The sequence below is a fragment of the Lethenteron reissneri genome, chromosome 7, assembly GCF_015708825.2.
Source record: "Lethenteron reissneri isolate LAM-NWPU_2019-01 chromosome 7, ASM1570882v1, whole genome shotgun sequence".
In the NCBI taxonomy this organism is placed as follows: domain Eukaryota; kingdom Metazoa; phylum Chordata; class Hyperoartia; order Petromyzontiformes; family Petromyzontidae; genus Lethenteron; species Lethenteron reissneri.
In genome coordinates this window covers 5,618,325-5,641,421 of record NC_083785.1, presented here as the reverse complement: position 1 = coordinate 5,641,421, position 23,097 = coordinate 5,618,325, and the positions used below count along the sequence as shown (strand labels likewise).

At 47.0% G+C, this 23,097-nt stretch overlaps 3 protein-coding genes across 4 annotated transcripts in view; 2 read left to right on the top strand and 1 right to left on the bottom strand.

Annotated features, from left to right (window-relative positions):
* Positions 1 to 1,230: 1,230 nt before the first annotated feature.
* Positions 1,231 to 9,471, top strand: LOC133357057 (cyclin N-terminal domain-containing protein 1-like). 2 transcript variants are annotated; one of them, XM_061574807.1, is made up of 7 exons: positions 1,231 to 1,494; positions 2,781 to 2,856; positions 3,953 to 4,130; positions 5,971 to 6,136; positions 7,724 to 7,877; positions 9,135 to 9,231; positions 9,322 to 9,471. In XM_061574807.1, exons 1-7 carry the CDS (start codon positions 1,338 to 1,340, stop codon positions 9,430 to 9,432), a joined length of 939 nt encoding a protein of 312 aa, XP_061430791.1. In that variant the 5' UTR covers positions 1,231 to 1,337; the 3' UTR covers positions 9,433 to 9,471. The 2 variants fall into 2 exon arrangements, with proteins under 2 accessions (XP_061430791.1, XP_061430800.1); XM_061574816.1 differs by lacking the exon at positions 9,135 to 9,231 and having other exon boundaries at positions 1,233 to 1,494; positions 9,322 to 9,454.
* A 725-nt stretch (positions 9,472 to 10,196) lies between these two features.
* CCDC12 (coiled-coil domain containing 12) lies at positions 10,197 to 15,117 on the bottom strand. Its single transcript, XM_061574917.1, has 7 exons — positions 14,227 to 15,117; positions 12,103 to 12,167; positions 11,676 to 11,755; positions 11,529 to 11,590; positions 11,271 to 11,305; positions 11,071 to 11,147; positions 10,197 to 10,457 (listed from the first exon to the last, which is right to left on the bottom strand). Exons 1-7 carry the CDS (start codon positions 14,332 to 14,334, stop codon positions 10,378 to 10,380), a joined length of 507 nt encoding a protein of 168 aa, XP_061430901.1. The 5' UTR covers positions 14,335 to 15,117; the 3' UTR covers positions 10,197 to 10,377.
* A 1,903-nt stretch (positions 15,118 to 17,020) lies between these two features.
* LOC133356554 (neurobeachin-like protein 1) overlaps positions 17,021 to 23,097 on the top strand; it is a 54,189-nt gene continuing 48,112 nt past the window's right edge. The window contains 1 exon segment of the mRNA XM_061574130.1: positions 17,021 to 17,427. Coding sequence (XP_061430114.1) covers positions 17,377 to 17,427 — 51 coding nt within the window. The 5' untranslated portion in view covers positions 17,021 to 17,376.

Here is a 23,097-nt window from a genome sequence, read left to right as displayed (position 1 = left end):
TAAAGCGCCTTTATCCAAGGTGCTTTACAAGGGTTATGCGTGGTACGAGGGTAGCTTACGCTGAATAGGGATGGGGATGGGGGTTAGTGGGTACGGGAATTACGGGGGAACCTTGGGGCCGTCCATAAATGACGTCACGCACCTGGGGGGGGGGGGGGGTCAGACATTTGTGACGATGTGTGACGAGGGGGGGGGGTGTGAAATGTGACGTCACATCAAAATGCGCAACTTTAAATAAATAAAGACAACACGTTCTACTTGATTAAATAGACTTTTTAATGAATGTTTTCTCCTACAACATCAGAGTGCAGCGCCACATTAAATACGCACTACAATGACAATAGTTTAAAGCGATTTGAAGCATGTTTCATTTTCAAAATGGAAATATGGTATTTGAGGGGGGGGGGGCAGAGCTTTGTGACGTCATATTTGAGGGGGGGGGGGTCTGACTTTTTGTGACGCCGTGTGGCTAGGGGGCGGGGGGTCAAAAATCGTCCAAAATCGCGTGACGTCATTTATGGACGGCCCCAAAGGCATATTTCAGCCGTTCACAATAAACCTTCACCTCTTCACAAACAAGTATTGTCTTAAATTTTGATTTAAAGCTTTCGTGACTGCAGAGATTCATATTCTTGGTTCTTTCGGTAATGTCATTTAGAAGGGAAATAATAAGAAAAATACGTAACACGTAGGCTTTCGCGACCAATATTATTCATAATATAGGTTTTTGGGTCAGATCGCGTTGTTTATAAATGTGTCGTAACCCTCCAACACCCGACACGGCCAAACAATCAGAAGTGAATTATTTTATCCTTTGAAAAACGTGACACATTTTTTACTGTTTGGCCGTGTCGGGTGGTGGAGGGTTACGACACATTTATAAATAACCTATATTATGAAAGCCTACGTGTTAACTCCAAATATTAAATTTAGCTTTCCTTTCAAGGGGGCTCAACGGTGAAATTGACGAAGGCTAGATTTGAAGCTTTCGTGACTGCAAGGATTCATATTTAGGTTTTTTCGGTAGGGTTTTTTTAGCGAAAAAACCTAAGAATATGAATATTGACGAAGGCGTTGAGGGTCAGGCGAGGGCGTCAAGCGGCGCCCGCCCCCGCGCGCGCACGTGCGGCTCGGCCAATCAGAGCTCGCGCGCGTTCCCGCCGCCGTCGTTAAAGCGGCGGGAACGCGTGGAACCAATGAGCGCGCGCCCCCGCCAACCGCCACCGATTTGGCGGGAAAACTCCACCGAGTGACGTTGTGAGGGCGCGCGCCGCTGAGGCGATCACGAACTCTGGAGACGCCGTCGGCTTCGAGTGCAACGCCGCGAGCTACGGGCCATGGCGCACGCACAGACGCTGCCGGGCGAGACGGTGTTTGGCGGTGTGACCCCGGCAATGCTGGAGGAGATGCTCAACTCCCTGGCCATTGAGACGTGGCAACCCAGCCGGCCGCGGGAACCGTGTGAAGGGGCCTTCGGGCGGGAAACAGTGGCCGGTCAGCCACATTTTCATAATTTTCGGCCACACCGCCACTAACAACATACATCAACGTGCATTTTATATTGCGAATACTTGTCGGTTCGGTCTTTTACTCCTAATTGCTGCCACCAATACCTCACGTGGTTGTGTGTGCATGTACAGCCGCCATTCTGTCTTTCCCGTGATGATTTGGGCCATTAACATGAGCACGGTGGTCGTGATTTACCGTGAATTCCACGGAGGGACCCAACCTTACTTGGGATTCATGAGGTACAAAGACTCCTGTTAAACTTCACACGTTCTGTGCACCTGGTTTCGTCTAAATCCCCGTGTGCCTTGAGACAATCCGGCAGTAGATTGACAGGGGCCGTCATTACTGATGCCTCCACGTTGGTGGTTAAAGCACTGCGTTATGACGATGGAATAAACAAGCATATTATGTATCTCCTTCATGTCTAGATATAACAAGTGTTGTTCACCCTTACCGCCAACTATAAGACCTGGACTTGCTTGTATTGAACCAATCCTGCTAAAATTGTGCACTTCCAGAAAGGCTTTGTGAGAGGAATTGTAAACAAATATACTTTATATATCGAGGGCGAGATCTATGAAGGTGATATGTCAGCTTGTTGACTTGTTTTGCTCGTATCAACGTCGCTAACTATTGTTTCGGTGAATGCTGGGTTTGACTACCAAACTTGGGAGTGAAGTTTGACGAAGATTAAAGCCTCGTGGGCTGCGTTAGCCCATTACCCAAGACACTAAAGAGTTCCCCCATCGTATACAGGATTACAAATCAAAGGGCTTTTGGCCATGACATCTTGAACTCTAACAAAGTAGCCAAACACCCCATCATTAACACTGCAGTAGTGTATGTCACTCTCAAAAAGAAAATGTTCGTGTTGAAATCGGACTTCACATGCATTTTTTGGTGCTCAATTTAGATTAAAATTTTTAGTTCGAGAAAATATTCACAGACATATCCTTGTCCGTCATCAGCCATGATCAATCCACCGCTGGATTAAGTCCAACCCAACAGCTGATGGCTTATGGAGGTCTTCAATCTGCAGTGGATAGATCATGGCCGATGATGATGATGATCTTGATGTGTCCCACCATGTTTACTCTACTCCATCAAACCACGGGATGTACCTGTGTGTTCTTGGACATCAGACGCATAGAGGGAGTAAATAGCCATTCACTGAAATAGCTCATTCCATTTAGGTTGGCAACAATAGAAGCAATAACATCAGCAAGCAAACTAAAAACGACTCACACTGCGCATCTTGTTTTTGACTGCAGAGACCATCTTTCTCATCTGTGAGAAGTTGCAGCTGCACATCTCCATCAAGTACCTGGCAGTGGAGCTGTTTGACAGGTATAGTAGTCCTACCACTAAAGATACCAGCATCACTTCCTCAGCAGGAGGAAGTCCCACATGTCAAAAGACGTGGGTGCGTTTACATCTCTCCGATGCGTTTTCGGGTCGTACCGTGTGTTCGGTACTACGGCCGATGTTCATAGTCGAGGCAGACAGCGGCTCAATTTCCTGAAAAATCTCCAAGCAAGTGATGCGAAACATCAGACGTCACACCATACAGCACAACACGAAAGAACAACAGAACTACACTGCAAAAACTAAGCAGTTGTGTCTTAACTTTGGAGCTTTCGTGACTGCAGGAATTATAGAAAAAATAATAAATTAAATAATATTTTTTCTTTATACGTGACTTTACCAAAAGAACCAAAGAATAAGCAGTTGTGCTTACATCCTGTTAGTTTCTTCCCGCTCAAACAAGCATAGCGTGGTGTTAATCTCTATTTACACCGAGGTCGTGGAAATTCCCGATTCCTAACGCGGGGGGGAGGAAGTGTCTCCATTTGACAACGACGGATGATTTCCTGGGGTGGAGCGGTGTGGCACTGGTTAGCGCACTGCACTATGAACCTGACGACATGAGTTTGGTTGCTGACCATGGTTAAGATTAGTGGTGATATGTGAACCAGTTCTGCCCCCTATACCTTTACCAACTCGCATTGACCAGCGTGATGAAATATGGTTCAAACAATCCCCACAACTGAGGGCCTGGATACCTTCATTGAGCAGTGGATTGACGGGGCTGTAAATGACTTCCCAAAAAAGTGGTAAATTGAATATAGCATTATCTAGACAGTATTCAATTGTGCCCCCTCTCCGCCCCCATGCCAGTGCTTGTCTGTTTACATATTAGCACAACTGCCACCCTATATCTGCTTGTTTTTGGAACTTGATTATGCTACTTGGAAAGTACCATATCATTTAATATTGATTTGTCTTCCAAATATGTCCATGTATCGTGACAGTTTTTGCCCTAATTTGTTTGCTTCATTGCTATACATTTGTTTTGTTTCTTTAGGTGGCCAAGTTCACTTGTAAATGAGACTATCTTGGTATCTTGAGTTCTCACTTGGTTAAATAAACCTTGACTTTACAGGTACATACTACAGCAGACCAAGGTACAGTGCGACGAGTGGCTGAAGGAGAAAGCGGCGGGAAGTTCTGACGAAATTAACTGGGAGGCTCGGCTTCCAGACCTGAAGAGCGAGTCGCTGCTGCTGCTGCGGATGGTGTCATGTGTGCAGATTGCCAGCAAGCAGATGGCTCACTACAAGGTGCAAGAGTGACCCCGAGCCCTCCAATGGCTATGTGTACTAGTGCAGCCCTTGGTAATCTATTGCTGGATGAGGGCATTCCCATACCGTGCTGATCATGGGGTTTATTTGATCATACTTCATGCCATGTTAGTCGGTATAGATTGGTGAATGTGTGAAGCATAGATCTCACCGCATCTCCGATTAGCACGGTTGGCGACGTACTATACGAAATAAGTTAAACATACAGATGTGGAGCATATAATTGGAGTACAATTATTGTTGCAATTACCTCTGCTGGCCACGTTTTCCAGCAGCCTATAACACCTGTGATGCATGCTTCTCTCACATCCAAATATTGTACAAGCTTAGCCTACTTAGCTTTTGAGATGTGACCGGTCATCCATATGTATGTTGAACTGTGCTAATCGGATGTGCCTTTGGTGGCTTCAACCTATTCATAATACAGGTTTTTGGGTTAGATTGCGTTATTTTGTGTCGCAACCCTCCACCACACGACACGGCCAATCAGTAAAAATTGTGTCACGTTAACAAAACGCCAAGTAGTTTTTCAGCCCACCGGTGTGTTTTAAGAGTGAATCCACAACATTTAGAATTTGAGTACGACGTTTCACTGGTAATTACATCCAGTATCTTCGGGCGATTTGTCAGAATAGTGAGGCCATCCACCTGCTTCCGGTCTTAAAAAGTGCAGGATGACGTCATCATTGTTGAACCCCATCAGGTTTCGATATCAGAGGCGGAGGTGGGGGCGGTATTGCAATTATGTAATAGATCAGTAATCAGCCACTTAGCATGTGTCTCCTCTATAAGTAATTGCAATATATTGACTTAAAACGTTCGTGACTGCAGGAATTCATATTATTTGGTTCTTTTGAAAAAGTCACGTAGAAAAATAATAAAACTAAAAACCACGTTTTGATCGCAACACAAGCAGTCCCCTTTTCCAGATGAGGCCCACTTGTGTTGCGATCAAAACGTCGTGATTATTATTTATATCTACGTGATTTTACTGAAGGAACCAAAAAAATGTGAATTGCAATATGTATTGTGTATTACTTAATAATACGCTTCCAGGCTGCGCTGAGTCTGTAGCTATCACAGCGGTTGAAATTATTTGTATTCTCAATTTCTATTGATTCTCTAATTAGTCTTGACCAGTAATAATTCGTTTTTCAACGTTATCAAATTCAATTGAATATCCTTGTTGGCAAGCATGCTCTGCCACTATTGACAGCTGTGTTTGAGATAATTTAATGTTCCTTTGGTGTTCTTTTAGTCTTACGCTAATGTTACGTCCCGTCTGTCCAATATAGAATTTACCGCATAAGCAATTGATCCGATATACACCTTCTGTTGATCACTTCGGTAATTCATCTTTAGTACAGGACACTAGTTTTTGAATTGTATGTACCGTACCAAATCTCACTTTATTGTTTAGCTTTTGCAAAACACTGGCTAATTTATCAGTAACTGCCGAGATATATGGTATTTTAATTGTTTTGATAGTCTGATCAATTTCAGCAGTATTGTGGTTCGGGCTTGGTTTGGCATTCAATGCTCTGTTAATTGGAGCATTATTGTAGCCATTCAGTCGTAGTGCTTCTTTGGCATGTTTAATCTCTTTCCTTAGACTTTCACCATCTGACTGTTTTTGCCCGATGTATGAGCGTCTTGATTAGAGAGAATTTCTGTGCTGGGTGATGATGCGAATCTGCATTCAGATAGGCATCAGTGTGCGTTCCCTGTCGGTAGACGCTGTGTTATTTTACCATTTTGATTGCACAACTGGGATAAAACTGGGAAAATTGTAACAAGTTTCGTGTGGGTGTTTGTGTAGATGGTGACGCTAAAGTCTGCCCAAATGCTGATCCAGGCGATGTCTGGGTCCATCATTGACTTGGATAAAATCCTTTCCTCTGAGATGTTCGTGTTGAAAACGCTCAATTATTACATCAACCCTGCCTCGCCACTTACACACGTGGACATGATCATCGCGGTCCTGGGTAAGCATGTGTATGAGCAGCTCTGTATACTTAACATTTGCAATGTAAATTATATGCATTAATACATTTTAAGTGATTTCCACCCAAATGAGCAGTGAGGCAGTGATCATATTCTGATTACAAGCGCGTCATTGGTGGAGCTTCCTTGTTCTTATGGCAGGAGCCAGTCTCTTATACAGGACAATCATTGTTGACTTGCTCACACAGTGGTAGAAATGTTATCCACCCAGGAGGCTTAATGGGCTGAATAAACCCCAAACCATGATTTTATCGCTGAGCCACTGGCCAGTTTTAGATAGACAGGTAAGCATTATCTGCTATGACATGGAGCAGAAACGTAGATATTTTTGACGTAAAAAATGTAAATCTGAAGATTTCAAAGAGAAACACATAGATTAGAGAACACACTCAAATTAATGACATTGCTTAGAAAAATAAGTCGGCTAAGACAGGAGCTGTCACAAAAAAGGATGATGGCCAGTGATTGAGACTCATTCATAAACCAGCAGCAGCCAATGAAGAGAACATGCCTGAGAGGGCATCCACTGTGGTGAGATGAAACCAGACCATGTGCAGGATATAGATGTATTGTTACACTGCAGGACAAAGAGAGATTGTAACAGCTTGGAGAGGCCTTCATTCAGAAGTGGACGATGATGCATAGCTTAACGTGATTGAAATTCTTACATTTTATTCATATTTTCCTGAGTAACCTTTCGAAGTTACGTTTTTACATACAATATTTGTGCACTGAAATGTTTGTACAGTACTATATATGCTTGAATTACACCCAAGGCGTGCCTTACATAATACACTTTAGTATATCGCCTTTTACCTGGTTATGAAGTTCATGTACATATGTATGATATATTGGTGTGACCCTGTGATTTGCTTACATTGAACTGGTGTTGTGGGGCAGTCGTGTAATTAACTAAAACAAGAGTGAAGCATTTTGAGGCCACTGGCAAAAGGGAAAATGTGCTTTTTACACTACAACGCAGGTACACAACTGTACTGTACTTGCATACCTGCTGTAAGAATGTAGGATCAGTCACGTTTGCATGCCAACTGCGAGCACCTGTCAAAATATATCGCAAGTAATAATAGCCCTCTGATAAAAACACCAGTGTGGCTTGGCCAATAACAGCGAATAATGCAAAGTTAGAAGCAGCTCATCACATGCCCGAGACATCCTACACATTTCATAAAATTGCTTGATATTAAAGTATTCCATCAACAAACCAATCGTTAATATCCATCATCAGAAAACACCGCGATATAATATGGCTGGGACACATTTGCCTCATGCCACCGCAAAGAATATTGAAACGAGCCTTCTATTGGACATCAGAAATTGGGAGATGGAAGGGAAACCGACCAATGAACTTGATCGAGACTGGGGACATACAAAGGGGCATAGCATGTTGGGGTTATTTGGGAAGGGCTCCTGCTGATGGCACAGGATCGTGAAGAGTGGAGGCGTTGGGTTTCAGGATGTCAGCGAACCGAGGACCTAAGCCTCGGGTTTAGCATGATTTAATGTAAACATCGCCCAGATCACAGCTCATTGAGTGATGCCATTGGCAGGGCACAACGACCCCACCTTGCCTGTGAAGACTCTGCACAGCATCAGCCTGAAGGTGCTGGATATGGTTTACCTCATACGAACCGCCGTGTACGACTACCTGCTCCGAGCCACTTCTACCGGGGATATGTTGGACCCAAGTGATGTGACATACAGGTCTTGTTTGTACTCGTCTTGTACACATTGTGGCTTTCCCCATTAGCAGATTAATGATATTTTTACAATGTATTTCCAGAGCTTGGTTTAAAAAGACTACATAAGAAAAACACCAAATAGTTGTACATGTACAGCTCTTGTGATTCCACTGCGTGATTGCGGGGGTCAGTGCTGGTTGAAGGCAGGGAGCATAGACTTTTAAGCACTGCAATACAATGCATTTTGCTCCTGTCCTCAGCTGACAATACAGTCTCCACAGTAATCAAACACCTCTTGTGCATGGTGGTCACCCATCCAAGTATGATGAGACCAGGCAAAGTGGTATGAAAAATGTTAAAAGAATAATCAAAGTTTAATTACCATGTGCGGTTCAAACCATGTTCTCGACTAAATTTGTAAATTACTACCAGCAGTGGTAATTGTTTTAGAATATTTGGCATGTTAATGTATTCACACACATCTCCGTGATACACACGTGGGTATGTAGATAAAAGTAAGCGTGCAGGATACCGATAACCTGCGTTTTCGTGAGCAGAATTAGTTCATCGCGTACAGAATACATTCTTTACAAGGTGATATGCAACATGAACTCGCTATCGCTTCACGCATGTTAAAACTTGTACACACACGAACCTACGTGTTCCTGTGTAATACATGTAGGCCAAACTCTTACATGAGTGCGTCTCAATCCTTTTTAATTCCACGGTAGTTTGCCCAACTGCCCATGCGCAACCCAGGGAGCTGAGGGCCGGGCCAGATGTGTTTTTTTAAGTACTGCACTACGGCCAATGGTGTGCCCATTGCTGAAAAAAAATTCAGGTCACCAACCCAGCTGTAAACACATTCCTGCGGAGGGAGCTGGTAGGAACGTTGGGTTGATTGGTCAATGGCCAGGGTCAACGGCGGCGTGGTGTATTCCGCAAATATGCCCGACTGAGGGTGGGAACAAGCCGGCGTGAGTAGGTTAAACGTTGAGTTTTATAAGGGCACCACGGGGTGACCAGCCCCTCCCCACCCAGCCCCACCCCTCCCATCCCCCACCCTGCCCCTCCCTGCACGACGGACAAAATAATCCCGTGGGCTGGTGTAACCAGGAGGTTCCTACCAGTATTAATTGTATTAATAGTAATATAATAAAGATCAACATTAGTGGTAATATTAAGTGCAAGAAGCAATCCATATGCCGAATATTTATTCTATACAACTGCCAACCATTGCTGGCACCCCTAATGAGACTAAACTGGCATTTCCATTCAGAGAAAACTTCTGGAGAGTGGAAGGAGACTTCATGCTGCTGGCGGTCTCCGTGATCTCGGCTGCTGCATACTTTTGCTGCTACCCGATCTGCCAGAAGGTGTTAAACCCACTCAAAAACATGCCGTGGTTGTGATACAGAACGGAGAAAGCGCCAGACATGTTCATAATGTTTTTCCGCACACAACAGGTGATGGAGCAGGCGTGCAGAACAACCTGCATTCCGGAGCAGGACGTGAGCAACTTTGCGAAGGTGCTGGTTCAGTGCGTGTGGAAGATGGAGGACGGGGCACAAAATTAATCCGCGCATTCGAAGACCTGTAACGGGGGATGCAGATCTTCGCCGACTGGCTCACATTGAAGCGCGAGTGTGTCACTCTCAATGCAATATTTGTTATTTTTAAGAGTTCATTATGACCACGGGCCATGGTCAAATTCACTGCAGGATGGACACCTCTCATGTGCCTTAAATATATTAATACATCTAGCACATGCATATGAACCAATTTGTTCCATTACTCAGTGATTTATTGCTCAAATAAGCAGAGGCAGTGCTCATCTCCTGTTTAGAGCTCCAAGCCAGAATTGGAAATTCCTCATTCCTATGGCAGGGCCGAATTTACAGAGGACAACCACTGTTGACTTTCCCACAAAGTGGTACTAATTTTAGTGACGCTGGAGGGATGATGAGCTGAGTCAATCCCCAATCAGTAATGAACTTGCACTTTTTCTGATTGGGAGCAGCTTACTCTACTGTTGAGCCACCAGGCCCGGTTTTCATCATTAATGTCTTCCATTGTTTTTTCATTGTTGATGGTGATATTTTCATGTTAAGAAGTTTAAAATTCCTTCACTAAATGCGACAATGCCATTGGGTATATCCGCCACATGCGTATTGCCGCACATTGTCTGAAGCACGAGTGTGTCACTCTCAATGCAATATTTGTTATTTTTAAGAGTTCATTATGACCACGGGCCATGGTCAAATTCACTGCAGGATGGACACCTCTCCAAGCCACCACCACCTGTCATGTGTCCTTCACTAAATGCGACAATGCCATTGGGTATATCCGCCACATGTGTATTTATTAAAAGCAATAAAAATATATACAGGAAAATGTGAAAAATTCTATCGTTTTAACATTCCCACGAGCACTTAATGTACATTCCTTGTGAAAACACGCAAAGATACTGCACAGACAAGCACCGTTTGTGTGTACTTGAAGGGAAACTAACACTGATCACCTCAGTCTGAGTCATAATTATTCCCTGTGGCTGTTTCAACACCCATGGCCAGCTCCTCCTCATGTCCCCTCAATCGATCTCCTGGTGGTAGAGAACAAGACAAAACGACAGATTAATATGCAGGATATTCCATGCACAACGTTGTTGAGGAAGGTAAGGCGTTAAAGCTAATTTGTATAATGCCACACCGTTGAAAAAACCAGTCTGAACATGTTCAACCTCATCGGATCTCAGAAGCGTGGTTGAGCCGAGACAGTGCTTTTATGGGCAACCACAATGCACACAGGTGTTACAGGGCACTGCGGGGCTATGTTGTTGGTAGCCCAGGGCAGTCCAGAAAAATACATTGGAATGTACTAGTATTCCCCCTGCAACTATGCATCCTGCCTTCAAAAAGCTTCACTGAACAGCGTGGCAAGGTATGATCGTCTTGGTTCTTTCGGTAAAGTCACGTAGAAGGGAAGTAATAAAATAAGACAGCGTCTGAATCCATTCAGACGCTGTCTCCCCGACAGTTACGAAAGCTTTAAATCGAAAGGTATGATCGATCGATTAAGACCAATGAATAACAAGGTGTGGGGGAGGCCCTCATCCAGCAGTAGACTGAGAAAAGGCTGTACACGCGATCTAACCCAAAAAAACCTGTATTATGGATGAAATGATTCATGTTGACAATGTCATCACTGTGACCTACGGATGAGCTCAGCGATGGCCCTCTGTGTTCGCTTTTCGAGCTTCTCCATCTTCTTGGCAACATCTCTCTTCAAGTCCCTGAGCAGCACAAATATCAAATTAGATCCAGGTCACATATGCCACGTTATATTATATAAAAATAAAAATATATATACCTTTGATTGCTATGTAAAAAGTGAAGGTAAAAGGTACTTTACTTACCAGTCCGGTTTTCTGGGAGCAAGGTTGGCCAAATCCTACCAAAAAAATACACTTTTCTTAAGACTTGTTTATAATTATTTAGCTTATACAGAGAGATTTACAATTTAGTTTTGCGGTTACAAATATAAGTCACACATGCAACCAAACAAATTACACATTTAATTTTTAAATACATAGAAAGTTAATGGAAGCGATACACGCAAGGCAAAGTCTACAACATAAGGAGTGGTAAACAAGAAGATGGTTAATCTGCCATACCACTTCCTCGATGATTGGTTGAGGCTTTCCAGCTTCCAGCTGATCTTGGACTTTTTCATCAACTGAAAAATAACAGTGAATGTTTCACAAAGGGATCGTGTTTACAGGAAGAAACATATGCTGCAAAACATCCGAGACACTGCTTACCTGATGCTGGTTTGGCCTGAGGCTGCTGACGCATTTTCAGCTCTGTATCTTCTGGAGTATAGTTGCGAAGTTTTAATTCTCTGAAATAAATATTTAAAAAAAATTAATGATTGAAAGGTGATATTTATGATGTGGATATTTGCAAGTATATCCACATTAATATTATGACACATGAATTCACAGTGATTATACATTCCACAGGACATACACAGTTGGTACATGTACAGCCCTTCTGTCAATATACTGCTGGATGAGGGCCTCCCCACGTTGTGCGGGTCATGAGGATTACTTGACTACACCTCATGACGGTCAGTGCGAGTTGGTGAAAACGGATAGCATAGACGTATAAGCATGGTAAAGTACAATATATGTTTATGCAATGTCCTGCTGTGCTATCCCTATTGAGTATGACTGCACGGCCACCTACTTGTGTTTAGTTTCCTCTTCGGCAAACCTCTTCTCGCCGGGCTCTCCTTCCTCCTGTCCTTTGGCCTTCACACACACATGCATGCATTGTTGGACCATACTTATTTGCATCCCAGATCATTGTAAAAATATTTTTTTCCTCCAAGGAATCTCACCTGGATATAAGGGTATGTGTGTATAGTAGTACCACCATTGTTGGACACTACTGATTTGCATCTCAGATCTCCTTTGTAAAAATATTTTTTCCTCCAAGGAATCTCACCTGGATATAAGGGTATGAGTGTATAGTAGTACCACCATTGTTGGACACTACTGATTTGCATCTCAGATCTCCTTTGTAAAAATATTTTTTCTCTCCAAGGAATCTCACCTGGATATAAGGGTATGTGTGTATAGTAGTACCACCATTTATCAGCCTATCATTGTTACATTTAAGTAAATCAGAACTTTGTTTATTCGTTATAAATCCATAAAAACAGGCCACTTGCGTCAATTATATAACTTGGTCACCACCTCTCTGTCAAGCCAAGCCATCGTCTAATCCATCTCAATGTCATTAAACAACACATCTCGTTCATTTTAAAATTGCTGTGAATGACACTACAGCTCTGAACATGAATGCTGCTATCAATCGTTATGCGTTGCAACCGGTGGGCATAACGTGTACACATTTACAAGCCGACGAAATCGGATATTACAGTAAGGAACCGGGGGGAAGCGCTTTCCCAAACCGCGCTACCGCTCAAGAGTAATATGTAACCGTCGCGTGGCAGTCAAAGATACATTTTTAATTCTCAGAGACAAGTGCAAAAACAGCACGTTGTTTTATTACGTGCGATCATTGGTAAGGGGGCTGAGAAAATCAACTAACTCATTACACTTGAGAACCCAGATGAATCACAGGAGGCTGCCTGGAACTAAACCCAGATTGTCGGTGGTGCCAGCTCAGAGCTCTGCCATCTGAGCCACCTGATCACCTTATTCTTATTGTTCGATTATAAAACAGCGGAACTGCCCAAGTACAGGTAACTCCATTAGGTGGACATGATCCAAATAATGTTTCAGCAACACATAGATTGGCGTATATAGCTAAAGAATGGCACAGAAACCCAGACTTGCAACACGGACCAATAGCTTCTAAAGTCTTAAAACAAAATCGAGTGGCGTAGCTATCGAATGTGCAGGTGGTGCATTTGCACCAGGGCCAATGGAGGAGGGTGGTGGGCAATATATCTGGTGTGTGTGTGTGGGGCCATCAATAACAGTGTTCATAATAAAACAAAATTGGGTTAGATCGCGTATGTGTCGTAACAACCCTCCACCACCCGATACAGCCAGTAAGGTTTGTCACGTAAACACGCCAATTAGTTACTACTTCAGCCCACCAGTGTGTGGAGTAAATCCACAACATTTACAATTGGAGTAGTACGACGTTTCGCTTGTAATTACATCCAGCATCATCGGGCGATTTGCCAGAATAGTGAAGCAATCCACCAGCTTTCGGTCTTAAATAGAGCAAGATGACGAAATCAATGTGAACCCATCAGGTGTAGAAATCAGAGGGGGCGTTTATTGTAATTACATAAGATTATTTTCACAGTTAATAAGTGTTTCCTTTACAAGGAATACATTTGTATGGTGTATTACTTAATACGATTCCAGGCCGCACTAAGCCTGTCGCTCTCAGATCGGTTGCATTTATTTGTATTTCTCTAAATTTAAACTGATTCTCGAATTAGTTTCTGCCAGTGATAATTAGTTTTACACAACACTTCAACGTTATCAAAATCAATTGAGTGTCCTTAATTTAACACGCAGGCTTTCCTTGTTGGCAAGCATGTTCTGCAACTGCCGACTGTTGTGTTTGTGAGTATTTAATATTTCTTTGGTGTTATTTTATTATTACGCTAACGTTAGATCCCATCTGTCCAGTATAGCAATAACAGTGATTCGACACTACAGAGAGCGAACTTGGCTGGGCCAAAGGGACATTTGGTGGTGCACGGCCCAACCCGACCCCCGCCCAGCGCAGGCCCTGCCGAACACATGGACCACCGCTCAGCTGGAGACCTCTACAGCCGACTGCTGCGGGGCCACGAGGTGATGGGAGCGATGGAAGTTGCACCTGCAGCTGCTTGCTCCTCAGAGCCTTGAGCCGCTCCTTCCTCTGCAGCGCGTTCTCCTGGAGATTCTTGCCGCCGCCACCACCACCAGCTGCTGCTGCCGCCGCCATCCCTGCCACACGTGGCGACCCAGCGGCGTGACCTGTTCCCGCGTCCAGAGCTCGCCCCCACAACAGCCCCCCGCTCTTAACGACGCGAACAACCGACTTTAGATGGCACTCACGCGTGCGAGTTTCTATCGCTTGCTTATAAAGGCGCGAAAAGAGAGAGAATTGTAACGAGGATGTTGGGACCGCCGCCGCTTGGGCTGCGAGGAGGCCGTGGATGGAGCCACGTGACCACGTGACCGCGCGCTCCACCAATGGGGAGCGCGCGCTATCAGCTGGCGTCGCCTAGCAACGCGGCCTACGCGGAAAAAGTTGCCAGAAGCGCGCTCGACTTGCGGCCGTAACGAGCGACAAACACGGTGGCGATGAAAATAGTTAACACACGAGCTACTGCAGTATAGTTTTACGGCAGCTTGTTCTTGTTATCTATTACTGGGGTTGTTCACTTCAGTGGGGCGGTGGCACAGCGGCTCGCGCACTGCGATACTAATTCCAGCGACCCGTGATCGATTCCTAGACAAATTCCTTCACTAATACAACTGACACAGCGCGGCGAAGTTCTTTATGGTAATACCCAAATGTCCGATATTGTGTGCAGTGGCATTCATCCAGCAGTGGATAGGCAAAAGGGGCTATTAAGTTCCAAAACACCCCGCGTAGGGCCCTTCTGATAAAAAGAAAAGTCTTGACACTCCGGATTTCTCAATTAAACATCCTCATTGCAACATGAACGTTACACCCCCACCGATGATATAAGTTCGCAGGGCAGTTAGAGGAGGTTGCGGCGGCGGCGGCGGCTTGGCGCGTCGCTATCGAGCAGTGGATTGAGCACGGCAGGCGATGACGTCACTCGGCCACGCGCGTGGGCGGTGACGTCGGTACCAGTCACAACCCGGGTCGGGTGCTCTTTACAAATCGTACACTCGACAAGTACCCAGGTCGGGCGCTTTTATATATCATACACACGATTAGTATGCAGGTCGGACGGTGTTAGATATCATACACTCGACAAGTACCCAGGTCGGGCGCTTTTCAATATCATACACACGATTAGTATGCAGGTCGGACGGTATTAGATATCATGCACTCGACAAGTACCCAGGTCGGGCGCTTTTCAATATCATACACACGATTAGTATGCAGGTCGGACGGTATTAGATGTCATACACTCGACAAGTACCCAGGTCGGGCGCTTTTATATATCATACACGCGATTAGTATGCAGGTCGGACGCTTTTAGATATCATACACTCGACAAGTACCCAAGTCGGGCGCTTTTCAATATCATACACACGATTAGTATGCAGGTCGGACGGTATTAGATATCATACACTCGACAAGTACCCAGATCGGACGGTCTTGGATATCATACACTCGACAAGCACCAGGGTCAGATGCTGTTAAATATTGATACAAATGTACTCCCGGTGCTGGTAGTTTAGAAATCATACATTTGACAAGAACCCAAGGTCGAAGATAAAATAAATCATACACCTGATAAGATCAATGGCTGAAATAATAAATGTGTTAAGATCCGTAATTATTATTCGACTATGAATAAAAACTTTCTCGGAAGAGACGAACATATCAGAGGTAAGAAACAAAAGTTCCAGAGACCAACGTGAGAATTTAAAGCCATTGGTAAGGGGTTGCCTATCAGAACTCGATAACATAACGTTGTGAGAGAATGTGTACGGATATGCGAATCAAAACCACGTTATGAGAACCAACTTAATCGGATATTCTTACATGAATAATGCCATGAAAATTCACTGAAATACAATACAACTATTGGGGCATTATGCGTATTAGTATTACGGAATGTAAAGCCATTAAGGCAGCTATCCTTGCTAGTATTAGTAAATATACACAACATGATTCGGATATTAACACGTTGTCCTGCGGAGGGAGCTGGTAGGAACGTTGGATTGCTCGGTCAATGGCCTGCAGGGTCAACGGCTGCGTGGTGTATTCCGCAAATATGCCCGACTGTGAGGGCGGGCACAAGCCGGCGTGAGTAGGTGAAACGTTGAGTTTTATAAGGGCACCACGGGGTGACCAGCCCCTCCCCACCCAGCCCCGCCCCTCCCCACCCAGCCCCACCCCTCCCACCCCCCACCCAGCCCCACCCCTCCCACCCCCCACCCAGCCCCTCCCCACCCAGCCCCACCCTCCCCACCCAGCCCACCCCACCCAGCCCCACCGAGCCCCTCCCCACCCTCCCCACTCAGCCCCTCCCCACCCTCCCCTACCCACCCAGCCCCTCCCCACCCTCCCCACTCAGCCCCTCCCCACCCTCCCCACCCTCCCCTACCCACCCAGCCCCTCCCCACCCTCCCCACCCAGCCCCTCCCCACCCAGCCCCTCCCTGCACGACGGACACAATAATCCCCTGTGGGCTGGTGTAACCAGGAGGTTCCTACCAGTAAAATCAGCACTTGGGGTTAAAAGCTCATTTGGTTTACTTATTCGAACTAAGCTATGTAAACCCTCAAGACGGATATGCTTATCCGAATTATGCTATATAGAGTCACCAAGTCGGATATGCGGATGCATGGTAGGGAATGTAATCGCCTTGAGTTGGATATGCGGATACATGGTAGGGAATGTGAATCGTCCCCGGCGCGGGCGGTGGGGGGGCAGAGTGCGGGAGTTGGTGGCGCCAGAAGCGGCGGCGGCAGGAGGCAGAAGCAGCAGGAGGAGGCAGCAGGAGGCAGCAGGAGGAGGAGGAGGCAGAAGCAGCAGGAGGAGGCAGCAGGAGAAGGCAGAGGCAGCGGGAGGAGGAGGCAGGAGGAGGCAGCAGGAGGAGGAGGAGGCAGAGGCAGGAGGAGGAGGCAGGAGGCGGTGCTGGGCTGGGCTGTACCCGCCGCCACACGAGCAGAAGCCGCGGTCATCATCGTCAACTTCCTCGGCTGTCTTCGCCGCCGTGGCCCCCGCCCGAGCCGTGGTGGCGACGAAGACGACGATGATGACGATGAAGTCGATGATGAAGTCGATGCCATCGCGGCCGTGAGCGGAGTGGTGGTGGCGGCGGCGGCGGCCGTGATGGCCTCACAGGAGCGACTCTACGAGCTGTGGATGCTGTACTTCACCAAGGTGAGCGTGCAGCCAGCAGCCAGGAAGAGGACGAGTCAACACAGGCCTCCTACTCATCCTTCTTCTTCTTCACCGCCACTTCACACAGTCTCCAACACAACTTTACATCGTCTTCACCTCCACCTCTTCACCACCTCACCGCCACTTCACGGAGTTTACAAACACAACTCTCCACCTCCTCACCTCCACCCCTTCACCTCCACCTTCTCACCTCCACCCCTTCACCTCCACCTTCTCACCTCCACCCCTCCACCTCCACCCCTTCACCTCCACCTTCTCACCTCCACCTTCTCACCTCCACCTCTTCACCTCCACCCCTTCACCTCCACCTCCACCCCTCCACTCCCTCCCGCGGCGCCGTCTCCCCGCCCGCCCGCCCGCCCTCCCGGCTGCGTGAGTTGTGGAGTCGTCCTCGCGGTTCGCCCGATTCGTTACCAAGCGGCAGAAGCCGCCGGCACGAGAAGCCGCCAAGGAGCCTCGCTGGTGCAGACACCGCACTGACAACAGCAGCAGCAGTGGCGGCAGCAGCAGCAGGAGGAGTAGTAGCAGCAGTATCAGCAGCAGCAGGAGCAGTGACAGCAGCAGCAGGAGCAGTGACAGCAGCAGTAGCAGCAGCAGCAGTGGTGGCAGCAGCAGGAGCAGTGACAGCAGTAGTAGCAGCAGCAGCAGCAGTAGTAGCAGCAGCAGCAGGAGCAGGAGGAGGAGAAGGCGCGCGGAGCTGCGGCGGCGGCCACAGGGAAGCGGCGCGGCCGAGGCGATGGAAGTGGCCGAAGCTGCCACGAGTCGATTGGAGCAGTAATAAGCCCGGGGGGGGGGGCAACAGTTGACACAGGGAGAGATGCAACAGGCAGCTGAAGCAGCAGCAGGAGGAGAATCTGGTAGAGACGCGAGAGAGAAAGTATCAGTAGGAGCGAGGATAGATTCGTGGGTGGAGAAGCAGCGAGAAGTGAGTTCGCTTTTCCGGGTTCCGTGCCTCGCCGCGATGGAGAAACATCCTGGACGCCGCTCGCGTTGGTTGACGTTCGATTCGGCTTCACGAGGCAGGACAAACTTAACATCCTCTAGCCCGTCACCTTAGTCTATCCATCTACCTAGTCCCGTCATCACTCGCCCCATCACCTTGCCCGGCACAGGTGAGACGCAGGTGAGCGGCAGGTGAGCGACTCCTGTTTGCTACCTGTTCGAGGCTCGGCCTTGTGGTCGCGATCGACTCCAACATTTGACCCCTGGGGGGGGGGACTCGACTCCCGTGTGACAGAGCTCCTGACATGCAGCCTACTCCCGTGCTGCCTTGTCTGCAGTTGGCCACTGTGGGTCTCGGCTATTTGTGAAGGCATTGTCTCGAGTGCTGTGTAATTATTGTAATTACGGGATTTGCAACAGTCGGGACTTTAATGTCCCGTGAAGACTGACAGATTTCCCAGAACAGGAGCTGCTGCCTTCTCACCAAGGTGGAAGAGCCCTAGAAGGAACATTTGGGTCTCGACCTCCACGCAATCTCCATTTCTTCTTTAACCCCAAACTCGCCCCATTCGTCTTGTCTCCAGGTGGCCCCTGGGGGATGATAACCCCTTGGTTAATTGTATACAAATCTAAATCATAGATGCATTTTGCCGGGTTCACGAGTATTGTCCAAAGTGACCTCACGGAGTTGTTGGCTGGACATTACTTCTGGGGTCTGACCTTCGGATAAACCCTGCATTCATTTTGTTTTACTACCTAAATCGGTCAACTGAAGTCTAAATTGTAGGTGACCCCCACCCCCCACCCCGTGGAGTTTCCACTTTTCAGATGACCACTTGGGCTATTGCTTCTACACATGACGGCCCTGGGTCCCAACTGCAGGTGACATTTGGGGATTCAGGTCCAGGCGACTCGGGTCTTACCGTAACGCGCTCTCCACGAGGCCTGTATTAACAGCCTGTCGTATTTCGGAAGCCAAGCAAAGTTGAGCCTGGATAGTTGTTGGAAAGGGTGACCGCCATGCACAAACAGGTTGTCATCGGGCTACGTGGTGGTGGTGGTTGGAGGAACAGGCAGTGCCGCAAAAACATCGTACCACGTCTATACTCCTCGCCTCTACCAATCCATAATTACCAGCTTGGTAAAGTATGTTCACGTAACCCCGCACGGCCCGCACGGCGTGTGCTGAGACCCCCATTCAGCAGTTTACCCCATGGGGTCGTCGGTACGTTAGCGGTGAACTCCTGCTGCGTGAACCGACATTGGGCTGAAAGGTCCGGGGTTCTTGGCTATGCAAGTGACTCGGGTGTCGAAGCCGAACAACAGGTGGGGCCCTGTGTAGGTGCCCAGGTGAGCACAGAGACACGGCGCCAATGTTGTGTATTGTTCGACAATTGTTCGTCAATATTTACTTACTGGCAGCAAACATTTCCAGACTTGTACTGGCCGCAACCTGCTCGCTGCTTGCTCTGAGCCAAGGGTAGCCACTCTTTAGTATACACCAAGCCTTGTTCAAGTTCACTAATATTTCTCCATTAAAATTAGGTAAATGTGAATAAAATCTTGACTTAAAGCTTTCGTGACTGTAGGAATTCATATTCTGTGGGTCTTTCGGTAAAGTCACGACCGCTTGTGTTGCGATCAAAACGTCGTAGTTTTTTTTATTTTTTTTAACCTATCTGCACGACTTTACCGAAAGACACAAAGAATATAAATGTGAATAATTGAGAAGTGTGGAGATTATGGATAATTTGAAAACTACGGTTCAACAGGTTTTTTTGGTAAAATCACGTAGGTAAAAAATAAAAAGAATAGAAATAATAATAGAAATATTTTATCCACAATAAAAAATATTTTTTGTGAATATTTAATTTCTATTATTATTTCTATTATTTGTATTATTTATTTTTTTACCTACGTGACTTTACAGAAAAAACCTAAGAGTATGAATCCTTGCAGTCACGAAAGCTTCAAATCCAGAAGTAGAGTATTCTATTGTCTAGATAAAATATGCACATGTCAAGCACTTTTGTCAATCCACTGCTGTATGAGGGCCGTTAGCACAGCCCCGGAGCAGCCTATGGCAACCTGGCCAAGTCACCTTCCAGGCTCAAACCTGCTTAGCTTGAGATCTAACGAGGTGGGATGCAATCCGGATGATTTGGCTATCGGCAAACCGTGTGAATGCAGTCATTGTTTCGACGTTTCTTTACGTAGGCACCTGTTGCAAGTCTTGCAATGCCTCTGACGTCACCGTTGTTAGTTGTGCAATGCCCCATGTCTTACTCATCGTGTGGGCTAGGTGGCTCTGTTGGATGGGCGTCCTTGCTCCGCTGTGAGTGTGGCTCAGCCGGCCGTGTTTTGTCAACACCGGGTGCCGGAGGCGGCTCGGCCTGGCCGCCCAGGCCCGGTTTAGGGCGACCCCCACCTGGGCAAGTTTGACCCTGAAGCGTGCAGACTGCTGTATACATCACCACGGGGTGTGCGCGTGGGTGAGGAGTGAATGTGATGTGTCACAGATTCTGAGAGTGTGTATTAGTCTGTGTGTATGCACGTGAGAGTGTGCATGTAAGAGTGTGTGTGAGAGAAACTTGTCGGAAGGCATGTGTGAGAGAAAGTGTTTGTAAGAGAGTGTGTAAGAGTGTCTGTGTGAGAGAGCGAGAGTGTGAGTGTGTCTAAGAGTGAGTATAGGACAATGTGTGTGAGGCAGTGTGTGTGAGAGTGCTAGCAGGCTAGAGCGTGGATATTGCTTGCTCGGTTGACCAACAGGCTCTAAACAGGATGTTATAGGCCAAGGTCGGCAAATACAAATCTATTTTTCTTTACCGACCTTGGCCTATATTCTAAATTTTTATTGACTGTATTTCTATTATTTTATTGTTATACTTTTTTCTATCTACGTGACTTTACCGAAAGAATCATAGAATATGAAAATCCATTGTTATACTGCACAATACTCCCAACGTCTATGTTCTCTGCCTTCACCAGCCAGCCCGAGCCAGTATTGTGAAGTGTGGTGGCAAAATAGCCACGACCCGCACGACAAAAGGGCTGCGTTTCAGTGAGTGGTTCCATGTCTGGAGGCTGGCCCACGGGCCTTCTCTGCACGTCGACCAAACGCTCGCCAGTGGGATGACGAGTTTGCGCTTGGGCAGGATGACTCTGGGTGTTGTTGAAAGATGGCCTGTGTGAAGCCCTGCCCTGCTTGGGAGCTGTCAACTGCCATGCGCACCATTCCCACGTACGCACGGCCACACCAGTTTAGTGCGATGTGTGTAACTTTCGATTACCGCTCATGACCAACATCAATGACGAATATTTAAACCCCTCCCGGGCCCCTCCTAGGTTGACTCAGCCTTAAATGAGTGCCTGGTGCGATGTGTACACATCGCAACTTGGGAGACAAAAGTGGCCGGGCGTAGTCGTATTGACAGCACTTGCCCAATCAGCCTTTGTGTCTTTATAGGGGAACTTTGTCTTAAGATCTATGAGGGCGAATATCAAATCGGTGGCATGATTGTACAAAGGCACAAGGAGAATTGACTGTGAAGCACTTGCCTCTTTCTACGAATGATTGTGTTGTGTGCTTATGCACTCCGACAATAAATTTCAGCTCATAGTGGTGTGAGTTTGGGCCAATGGCTCTTCCTCAGGAAGGAATGGACATTCCTGAGGAAGGCTGCCTGGCTCCGACATTTGGCTTTTTCCCCTTCGAGTCGGAATCGTTACCTTGCATTGTTTTCAACAATTCTACACATGGTGCACGGGGGAGTGGTGCCGCAGCGATTAGCGCATTGCGCCAAATTGACGGCGGTGATCCCGAGTATGATGCCTGACCACGGCTCACATGGGTATAAATTTATATCTATGACCGTCGTCCAAACTTCACCAAGTCATACTGACCAGCGTGGGAAAGTATGCTCAAACGATCCTCGGTGGCAGTCACGGCATGGGGGGGGGGGGGGAGGCCTTTATCCGCTGGTAGTTTGATAAGGGCCTGTATATTGACAACTCACGTGGGCAGTAGGTGCCTTCCCGTGTGTTGGTGGGTTGATGCGGGGCACGGGCTGTCTTGGGTAAATGTTTGGCGGGTGTCTTCCACACGTCTCGCATCTGCGCGAAGATCCAGTGCAAACCACCTGGTGTGTCCCACAGCCTCCCCGTCAGACGTCCAGTTGTTTCGCCTAACGACAATCTCCGCGCAATGGGCCACGAAGGAATACGCCCGGCGATGGAGTCGATGGCACTTGATCCGCGTCCTCCCATTCCGCGATGCTGTCCTCTCTCCTTGTCCTTACCATGCGTGATGCTTACAGTCAGCCTTTATCACGGACGATCAACTCCCTTTACCTTGTTTGTGCACTTGCATTCGATACTTTCCATGAAGGATGTGGTCTACGTGACCTTGGGGCACATTCCATTTACATTGAGAGGATATAGCCTGAAAGGGCACAATGAAGGGGCCGAGATGTTCGGGGTAGATGTTGGTGCCCTTGTAATGTTATTAACATTCCCACGGGGACACTGTGGAACCAGGATTGTTTATAATGCAAACTATTTTTCCAAACAGTCCTCGTGCTGAGCGTGTGCGTGTGTATGAAACGTCCTTCTCTGAAAACGTCTTGCTAAGTGCGCGCAGCTGCACGGGCGCTTGTAATTCTTACAATAATCCCGCAGGGCCCCAGCGGTCCTGGAGGCGACCCGCGC

Coding starts and splice junctions, on each gene's coding strand:
- LOC133357057 (XM_061574807.1), top strand. CDS start 1,338: ATGGCGCACGCACAGACGCTGCCGGGCGAGACGGTGTTTGGCGGTGTG. Junction 1,495..2,780: donor CGGGCGGGAAACAGTGGCCG/GTCAGCCACATT, acceptor TTTTGACTGCAG/AGACCATCTTTCTCATCTGT. Junction 6,137..7,723: donor CATGATCATCGCGGTCCTGG/GTAAGCATGTGT, acceptor TGCCATTGGCAG/GGCACAACGACCCCACCTTG.
- CCDC12 (XM_061574917.1), bottom strand. CDS start 14,334: ATGGCGGCGGCAGCAGCAGCTGGTGGTGGTGGCGGCGGCAAGAATCTC. Junction 12,168..14,226: donor TGAGGAGCAAGCAGCTGCAG/GTGCAACTTCCA, acceptor GTGTGTGTGAAG/GCCAAAGGACAGGAGGAAGG. Junction 11,756..12,102: donor GAAGAGGAAACTAAACACAA/GTAGGTGGCCGT, acceptor TATTTATTTCAG/AGAATTAAAACTTCGCAACT.